This window comes from Chanodichthys erythropterus, chromosome 3, assembly GCF_024489055.1.
Source record: "Chanodichthys erythropterus isolate Z2021 chromosome 3, ASM2448905v1, whole genome shotgun sequence".
Lineage (NCBI taxonomy): Eukaryota > Metazoa > Chordata > Actinopteri > Cypriniformes > Xenocyprididae > Chanodichthys > Chanodichthys erythropterus.
Window position 1 is genome coordinate 41,660,179 of NC_090223.1, and position 10,212 is coordinate 41,670,390.

Consider the following 10,212-nt stretch of genomic DNA (forward strand, 5'->3'; position numbering starts at 1 on the left):
TTCTTTTCATTTTTGCTGGGTTAAAAACAACCCAAGTTGGGTTAAAAATGGACAAACCCAGCGATTGGGTTGTTTTGACCCAGCTGTTGGGTTGAATCTTAAACCCAACCTGCTGGGTAGATTTATTTAACTCAATTAATGTTTAAAAATTACTTTATTGATCACTTAAAATGAACCCCAAATTAACATTGGAAATGAACATTTATTAATATGTTTAATTAATAATAATTAAATAATAAACATGTATTAAATTGCTTTTTGATATTATTGTTGCCTCTAGTAATTATGTGTCTGATTTTTAATTTCCAACATATTTTGGGCTCATTTTAAGCCAGCCATATAGTAATTTTTAAACAATAGTTGAGTTAAATAAAACTACCCAGCAGGTTGGGTCAAAAATTTAACCCAACAAAACAACCCAATCACTGGGTTTGTCCATATTTAACCCAACTTGGGTTGTTTTTAACCCAGCAGTTTTTAGAGAGTAAACTAACCCTTTAACTATGTTACATATGAGAGGGATATAGCACTATTGAGGTGAGTTAGCTTGATTATTCTTTCTTAGCTCAGCCAGCAAAGGTTTCTTGTAGCTTGTTACTTAGCTCATGCCAGATTCCCAGTGTACATTATTTTGGTTATGTGTGGGTGCGAATGTAGTGTGGTAAATCATCATGTGCAAGCTCAAATATTTGTATATGTTTTGGGTGAGTGAAATGAGAATGAGGCTCAGGTTGAGAGTAGTGACAGGAAAATAATGCAAGTCAGGATCCATCAGCTCCATGATTAGCTGTGATTTAACTAGAGAGCAGGTGCTTGCGTGCAGAGCTCTGGACAGGTGTGCAACCACAAACACTGAAAGAGAAAGAGTGAACGCAAGAGACAGAAAGGAAATCAATGTTTTAGTTGAAGAGATAAATGTGCAGACACCATTTTTACAAATGTATTATTTTATTTGAATATGATAAATTGGTTCTTAAATAAGGAAATGGATCACAATAGTAAAAAAAGGAGTAAATGCATCTGTATTTCAGGCTAAAGCTTTTAAAAGAAGCATTGTCTTAAATATCTAGTAAGAAAAAAAAAACATCTTAGTATTTCATTTCCCCCATAGACCGGGTGAGGTAGTAGAAAAAATCCCCGGCGTGAAATCACAAAGTGAAACTGTACACTGTTAAAGCTATGACAACACAAACAAACACATAGACTCCATAACCTGCAGGTTGAGAGAGGTTTCATTATGGATGTCTATGCTACAAATGTTACCATTTCAGCAATTGCAGCAGAGAAACACAGGCATAATACACTCACATGCACATACACTCAGAAGGGTACAATCTCATTTGGATTTTCACAGCCACAGTTGGGGTTTCAGGTATTTGCATGTGATGACTCAGTGTGAGAACTCTCTTTCTTTAGTCTCTTTTATAGAAAATGAACTGCTTACAGGTGGAAGCTTTCATACTATATGCATATAAACTAGTCAGAGTGAAACCCTTTTACAGCGAACGTTTTCGCTTCAGCTGAGTGGCACGTCACTGAATGCTTGGACTTTCTTGCACTTGATTGATGTGGCCAATTTTACTGCAGTTTTCTCCCTTCCCAGAAACACCATGCACACACACACACACGTACATACAAGTAGGCACGTACACGCTCACATTCTCATACTTTCAGTTCAAATTTCTATTGTTAAGTGAAGAAATGCATGCAATGTTTCAACAGAAAATATTTTTGAGTAATACTTTGTGTCTAAAGGTTGAAATGTGCCTTTATGTGCAGTGCACCAATACAACTGTTTTTTTTTTTTTTTTTTTTTTTTTTTTTTTTATTTCCTCTCATATTTGGTCTCTTTTACATATTATTTGCAATTTTTGCAAAAAAAAAAAACATGTTTTTTGTATCTAAAAAACAATAACAAAAAAGAAACTCTGAAAAAAAGAATGGTATTTTTTCTGTTGTTTTGTTGTTGTTGAATTTAAATATCTCTGTAACAAAGGCAAACTTTCAACTCTGGCACATCCTGGAAAAAAAAGCACTGTTATTTTCTCTGATTGGTAATGGGCTAATAAGGGACTGGAATGGACTTTATCAAAGGCTTCACACACATGAAAGGGCTTCCAGACTTTATAGGGCAGAGAGCTTTGCTTACTATAGGCGAAGGAGATGTTTTCCTTTGTTCTGGATGGGACATATTCACTCTCATTGCCCTTGATGGGATAGCGAAGACAACACACTCAGAAGCCCAGATGTTTGCACACACTGTATGCAGCTGTAGGGAGAGGTTATGTTTGGGTCATGCTGTAATGACACACATTGTTCTGGTCGATCTCTAATGCTTGTGTTTTTGACATACTTCTGCATAGAGAAGCAGGATATCATGCAGAAATGTGGTAAATTACACTAAAAAAGTGTAATTGCATAAATGCAGTCTGGAATTCACCAGCATGTTTACTTGAAATTGGTGCAGCAGTTGATCGGTTTTGTCTAATTGCAATAAATACATTCCTATCTATTACCAGATGCAGCCATTTAATGGCCATTCAAGATAACATAACATTTTTGATTATATAACTTTAGCTCTAACATTCATTAAAAGTCTATAAAAGCAGACTGTGTCCCAGTAGATTTCCAGTTTATCAGCATAACCCACCCACCCATTTGTAATATATATCTATGTTAAGCATGACAACACAACAACCATAACAGACACAAAGTTTTGTCCTTACAAATAAAAGACTAAAATAATATTCACAAATAAATGCATTCATAAGTGCTTCATACTTTCAGTATATTCTGAAGCCATATGTGGACTCTCAGAGCAATAGAGAGATATACAGTATAGGCAGGTAAAAAAGAGACAAGCAGTCAGAATTGTAAGTGAGCCATCTCACTTATTAGTTATATTAGTATATCTAAACGTTGCAGATCACTAGTCCATTGCCATTAGTGTGCGTGCAACACAGACTGTTCAAAAGGCAGCCTTCCCCGAGAGGTTGGTTTATCACTGCAGAAGAAAAGAGTAGTCTGGTTCAATTCAAACCTCCACTTCTTGCGAGAAGCTGGAAAACATATGGAACGTCCTATTTTGTTTCCTTAACAGCGGAAGAGCCATTTTACTCTAGTCAAGCATCTCACAAACGCTCTGGGGCCAATGTCCAGGTTTCACGAGTTCACATGTTCATGTAATCTTTAATGAAGAGAAGGTATACATATTTGGCTTGCTGTCCATGGAGGGTTCAAGACTGACCCAAGCCCTAAATACCCCCCTAGGACTCTCTTGACTGGTTTTATTGGTAACCGACCAAGAAGTTGGAGGAAGAATTGTTGTAGGACAGGGGTAAGCAGCAGCTTCTATACTCTTGTTCAGGTGCTGATTGGTTAGATTACATGAAAATGTTCCTCAGAGTTAGGAACTCCATGTGGGAGCCCAGAGTTTGAGAAAGTGACGCTCAGCTATTTAGCCATCTCATCTTTGCCATTCTGAATCAGGTAAGACTGGCAGATCATCCTCAAAATCTTTTCTCTTAGCACAACCTGGATCACAACATCCAAACCTTTCCAAATCTCTCATTAGCTGACTACTAGACGCATCCACAACCTTCCTTACTTTCTGCTTCTTCCTCTCAGTCTCCTTCTTGCATGATCTATCAATGTTTCTTGCAAGTGTAGACCTCCTCTTCTCGGAGGCAGGTTTGACACTCGACGTGACAGCACCAGCGGACCTGGCAGTTGCAGGAGAGGGTGGTGAGGCGGAGGGCCGTGTTGTAGCCTCGTCCACAGCAAAGGCTGCTGCAGCTGGTGTCCTTGGAGCACGGTCTGCCGGCCGTCCCGGGCGAGTATCGTGATGGCCTGCAGAAGCTGGGCGACTCCTCCAGAAACACCAGCTCAGTGGGCCGTGGACGGGGAATTGTGTTGCTATGTCGACGAGCGCTCGCCAGCTCCGTCTCCCCCGTGGCGGAGTTGGTGACGCTGTGCACTCGAACAGCTGTGTCATAGCGGTACTTCAGCAGATGGCCTGTGTCTTGAAACGGGGAGAGCTGCTTCCAGCACGTCCTCACAGCACACGAACCAGAGACGCCGTGACACTTACAAGTAGTCTTAAGTCCACTCTTCACCGCCTGAGAGGTAAAGAAAAGACAGAGGTGACATGACAGACATGAACATAGTATGTCAAATACAACATTTTGAGGCAAAAGAGAGGATTGATCCAGATTAGTTATGGGATGCTGTAAATTGGTCCCACTTTTTGACTGGCTAAGACCCTTTCCCTGTGAATATTTGGAAGTAAAGAAGATTTTAAACCGAAGCTATTCATTCCTATAGAACTATTAACACTTTTGTGATTGTGCCAATAAGATATAAGCTTTGGTCCAAATTCCAAGCCTGAAATTTACTAATTCAAAATTTTCACTAACCATAAGCTGCTATGGTTTCTACTGCTATTGGTGTGAATCGACCATTCGCTGGGAATTCCTTTTCACTTGTTTGTATCATGTTGGCGTGAAAGGGCCTAAAACAGTAGTTCTCAGCCAGAGGGCCCAGGCAAACTAAGAACCTTCAGCAAACTTCCAAGGGGGCCTCAAGATCACTTAAAATGACTTAAAATAACATAAAATATTTCTTAAAATATTTATGAGATAAAACCAGGATTCTCCCAGCCTTGGAAATCTAGGATATTCTAGTTATTCCAAGCTCTTAAAAAAATCCTTCTCCTAAATCCTTTTCAGGTAAATCAAGAAAACTGGAAAACTTATGGAGTCTATTGGGAATATTTTTGTGGCCAATGGGGGGCCTTGGGGTCCAAAAGGTTGAGGACTACTTTCCTAGAAAGAACGATTTTTACATGTTTAAGGGGTCACATTAATATATTGGTATTGATTATCTCCCCAAAAGTGGAGAGGGAGATGATCACAGACATTTCTAAAAGTGAGGCGGCATGCTAGCTTAAATTATAAGCTGTTCACAAGAAATTAAGTGGATACTCAAGGACTCCACAAAGCACTGAGCTAAAAAAAAAAAAATCAGTTTGACATGGTAGATGATGGATGCAGAGGGAATGTCTGAGCTGGTCATCTTTCAACTCTGACCTGCACCTCTTGGAGACCACCGTCCCTGAGCTATGCTCCGATCAGCACATTTCCATCTGTGTTCCAATGCTCTCTCTCTCTTTATTTTTAATATTTCAAAGTATTGTATCTCTGAGTTGGAGAGCCAAATTATTATTGTTGATGTTTTTCTCCTATTCAGACTCCTCTCTTCATTTCACATAATGTGAAGGAGGCTGCAGATCAATCTATCAAAAAAGAGCCCAGGGGGAGATGGGGAGGTCAAATGGTCGATGGGGGTGTTCCACCCTACACAGGTATGAGCTCCCACCCCAGGGCCACCTGAGAAATACAGAGAAGGAGAAGCGAGGAAATGGAGAGAATCTGAAAGGGGAGGGGATAACAAGACCTCAGCCACCTTTGCTTGTTTTTGTTAACCGCCATCTGTGGCCCGAGGTGTCAATTGTGGGAAACAACAAAACCGGAGACTGATAAGATAAGATCCGAGTTTGTCCAGCCGTTCCTTTCTTACTCTTTCTGTGAACCTCGTAAACCCTCCCCCTTTTTCGTTCCCTCTCTCTTTCCCTGAGGCTACCAGTCTCCTGGTAACAGGACTGTTTTGAGGGATGTTATGAGGATTTATGAAAGTCTGGGAGAGCAGCGGCAACGGCGGCGGCGGCAGCAGTGAGACTGGTAGAGCGGGAGGCATACAGTAGGTGGAAAAAATGCTTGTATATTACAGAGGCCTCCTCTCCGTATAATCGCCCTCATGGGAGACCTCTAATTTTGAAAAGGGCCCCCACAGCAAGCGCTGTCATGCCTGGATAAGGGGAAGGAACACCTGGCTCCAGAGTGCTGGCCAATACCTGCTCACCTACCTGCCTCACCCCACTCGCTGAACTCTCCTTTGGGCTACAATGAACCAGGAGACTGCAACCCGCCAGCCAAGAGAGGACGGGAAGGTGCGAGAGTAATTAACCCTTACAGATGTTCTCTTCTACGAGCTTTGGAGTAGATTAAAAGGCCCCCCATCATTATATCACTATCAAAAAGTATGAAAAATACTAAATTGTTTTTCGACTATGCCAATACCAGTTTTTTGGACTATGTACTATGATAATATTTTTAATATTTTCCATCTTACCCGGATGCCGACGTTAATGTTGTGGGTGTCGATCTGGGCACGCAGGTCCTTGCTAACCCGTTTTTGCCCCAAAAACTTCTTGAGAAACTTGGTGCTGTATTTCAGATTGTCCCCACATACGCCCCACTGCCAGGCCTCGCGGTGCTGCAGACCAGGAGAATCGTCACAGGTACAGCGCTCCATGCGTCCTGAGCTGCACGCTTTGGCCAGTGCGTGGGACAAGGCCGCTGATGACACCGCAAGCAGGAAGGCTGTCTCTTTAAAACCTGATGAAATGATGCATTTATTAATGAGCACTGTGCAAAACTGTTTTAAATGTGTCTTATACTTTTTCCACATTAAAAATAAATGAAAAGTACTTTTGGAAAATATTTTTAAATGATGTAGATGGCAACTCCAGTAATATAAGTAGCATAATAAAAGCTGTTTGATTTTAAATGGAGTGTGTTGCATCATGGGAATGACATGATGAGCTTACATGACAAGTTAAATAATAAGCACTTATTGGAATTATTTAATATTTAATATTAATAACATTATAAATTATTCATATTTGATTGTAAATAATGCATTTCTACAACAGCATCGTTAACTGACGATACTTATAAGTGATTATGAGTATTATAAATGTCCATAATAAATATGTCCACAATAAAAGAGATAATGGATCTTTGTTTTATAAAGTAAATTTCCATGACCACGTTCTTTATTTAAAAATAATTTCATGTAGGCTAGTTTGTGCAGTTTTAAACGAAAAGGCCTCTCTAATGTCGTTCTCCAACATTCAAATCCTCCAGCATATCCTACAACTTTTCCCATTGAGTGTTAAGTGCAGTGTCGTGTCATGATCCTTTAACCATAATCCCTCCTTGCAACCTCCGCGTATTATTGTTTGCTTAGATCAGAGCTGAGACAAGGCGTGTATTTTGATCCAATTAATTATTATTTTGACTAGGTTTTCTGTCAGATGAAAGCGCGCGATCACGCCGCCCTTTTCCTCTGAGAACTGGGCGCTTTTCCGCGAGATAAAAATACTTCAACTGGCCCCGCGAGGCCTCACCGCACAGGGATTCCGCGCTTCCCAAGTCCCTAATTACCAGCGGACTGACCTACGCATGGCTTTAACATTCACATCCTGCACATTACGCACATGTCCGTTTGGAAACAGACACCACATGGAGGTTTCTGCATAGTTGTTAATACTAAAACATTTCCTTTTCTGACATATAAGTAGCACTGACTAATTTCAGACTAACTAACAGCAAATTGTAAAATTGTGTTTTGTGGGTTTTAAACTCACAATATTTGGTCATTTCTTCTGTGTCCCTTATGAACGTCCAAACAACGACTTTAACAATAAAAAGCTGATAGGCTACCAGTTACTGTGTATTAATTTTTCCCCAGCAGTTACTTTTTATAGCCTGTCTTATTTTTCCTAACAAATTTTAATTAGCCTACTTTAGCTTTTCTTTAGGCCTATCTATCTATCTATCTATCTATCTATCTATCTATCTATCTATCTATCTATCTATCTATCTATCTATCTATCTATCTATCTATCTATCTACCTATCTATCTATCTATCTATCTATCTATCTATCTATCTATCTATCTATCTATCTATCTATCATAGTTTTTAAATAAACTTTTAGTGGCCATAGCCTACAATTTTATATTATTATTGTTATTATATATATATATATATATATATATATATATATATATATATATATATATATATATATATATATATATATATATAAACCCTCGTGATGGGAAAACAATCCCATAAACAACTTTTTCTTTTATGACCTTGAGCAAAAGGGTAAAAATGGCAAAAAATAAAATGGCTGTCAAGCCTATCATAGCTATAATAACATATATTCCAATATTTACATTTACACCCCGTTGAGTTGAGCAAAATGTAATGATAATAGCTAATATTTATTTATTTTATTTTTTTGTTTGTTTTTTTACAGAAATTCTCTTTTAAAATCACCTTTTCAGAATAAATTCCAAAAACACCTGGCGAGTTTTAGCGTATAGTATCTCACCTCGTTTTAAAAGGCTTCCACGGCCATCCATACTACAGTTCCAGCGCTCGTTGCGGAACTGATAGCGGCATTCGAGGAGGCTGAGGCGGACAGATTCCCTCAGAGTCTCCGCCAACCCCGGTTCCCGCCGACACAATCGCTTTTGCCGGCGCGTCAAAGTCATCTGCTCGCATTGCTTCAGGTGCGCTTTACCGTTTGGAGGCTCGTTGGCAAATGGACCGGGCAGAAAAACCAAGGGCTCGCGACCTGTAAGCCTAACGATAACACATAATACAGTCACTTAAACTACAGTACAGTTAAAGCATTACTTTTAAGGAGGCTTATTTTGATTAGTTCACACACACGCATAAACACACAAACTGTCAAATTAGCCTTAAAGAAATTTAAAAACATCACATAGGCTACACTGTAAAATGTTTTAATCAATGTGTTATAAAATATTTGTGTTAGTTTAACTGTTATTTCTCTCACTTAAAGGTCCACTGGTTTTCAGAGAGTAAAATTTGGCACAATTTTTACTGTATTTGAAATAGAGTTAAGGCAGCAAATCAAAAAATTAGAATGCACTAGTGAAGGCACGCGTGCTTTGAATATATGTTTAAATACCTGATTTGAATAGTCGTGTTTGAATAGAGAACGCGCACAACTACACGTGCTATTCCCCCAGTCAGAAGTCTGAGCGCCCTTGTGCTTTTGGAAACACTGTGGCGCTTAACAATCTCCAGTAAGCACTCTTAATTAAAACCCACTGGAGAGTGTTTTTACGTGTTTATAGGATTCTTAATATAAACACCAGTGGGGCAACGTCCTGTGAGCGTAAGCCAGAAAGATCTTAATGATTAGGTAGCGCGAGGGTAAGGACGCGGTGCCAAACCATCGGAAGACATCTGGATCCATACACTGCGCTGCTCTAAAAGGCAATATTCGGCCAGAACAACACACTGTTTAAATATTTTAGACAAATCAATGTTTTTAAAACAAACAAACAAAGAAAACAATACATAAAATAAAATCTAATGGTATTAGTTGCTACTTTTTAAGAGCAAGCCAAGCGTTTTCTTAGTTCATTAATTTTAGATCATTTCAAAATATCACATTCTTTAAATAATTGTTTCATTCTGCATAATGTGGTTATTTGTAACAGACAGTCTGCAATGTAGGTTTTAAACATGATTGTTAAACATATAAAATATATGCGTAATTGCGCATGGGTTATCCAACATCACCAAATATCTCCACCTGTTGACACCACTTAAAATGATTCTATTCCATGTCAAATATATCACTAACGCACTCAGAGGCTATTTCCAAGAATTCAGAAAAGATGCAGGATATAAAAGACTCTGCTGACCCGAAATAGGCTGCTGCGTGGGAGAGAAGGATGCAGAGGGCAATAAGTCGCAGCGGACAGGCAGTCCTTGGAAGCCCGGTGCACATGATGACGGGTCGACGCTGCTCTTCATTGCGCTATCTGTCCTTGTTGAAATCCCAGCTGTGCTGGACAGAGCAACTTCTTAAAGGGGCAGAAACTCATTTCAGCCCTTGGGGAGGCGCGGTCCCGAGAGGGGTGAGGCATGAGCGCTGAACTTACTGGATCATCAGTCATATACTCCGCCTTTTGCCATCCAAGGAAATGACTCCTATTTCCCTACAGATTAGCAGGTGCGCGTACCTGCTGAATGGTTCTCGTTTACTTAAGGGCTGCCCTTCTGATTATGGAGCACATGGATGGACAATTATCATCAAACACCACAAATCGATTAGGCGATATAAACTAATAAAGTATTGTTTCAATAATTATCTTCACATATAATACTTTAATTTCTGCTTTTGTAATCCAAATGAAAATAAATAAAGAGGAAATTAAGTAGTGAAGAGACCTTTTGTGTGTCTTGATATCTCATACTGATGCCAAACAACTACAACATTGAATAATTTAGACTTTTTGTAAGTGTGTGTGTGTGTGTGT

At 39.3% G+C, this 10,212-nt stretch overlaps 1 protein-coding gene across 1 annotated transcript; it reads right to left on the reverse strand.

Annotated features, from left to right (window-relative positions):
* Window positions 1–1,840: 1,840 nt before the first annotated feature.
* wnt9b (wingless-type MMTV integration site family, member 9B) lies at window positions 1,841–10,004 on the reverse strand. Its single transcript, XM_067375652.1, has 4 exons — window positions 9,595–10,004; window positions 8,244–8,497; window positions 6,190–6,455; window positions 1,841–4,118 (listed from the first exon to the last, which is right to left on the reverse strand). Exons 1-4 carry the CDS (start codon window positions 9,678–9,680, stop codon window positions 3,648–3,650), a joined length of 1,077 nt encoding a protein of 358 aa, XP_067231753.1. The 5' UTR covers window positions 9,681–10,004; the 3' UTR covers window positions 1,841–3,647.
* Between the last annotated feature and the right edge of the window lie 208 nt (window positions 10,005–10,212).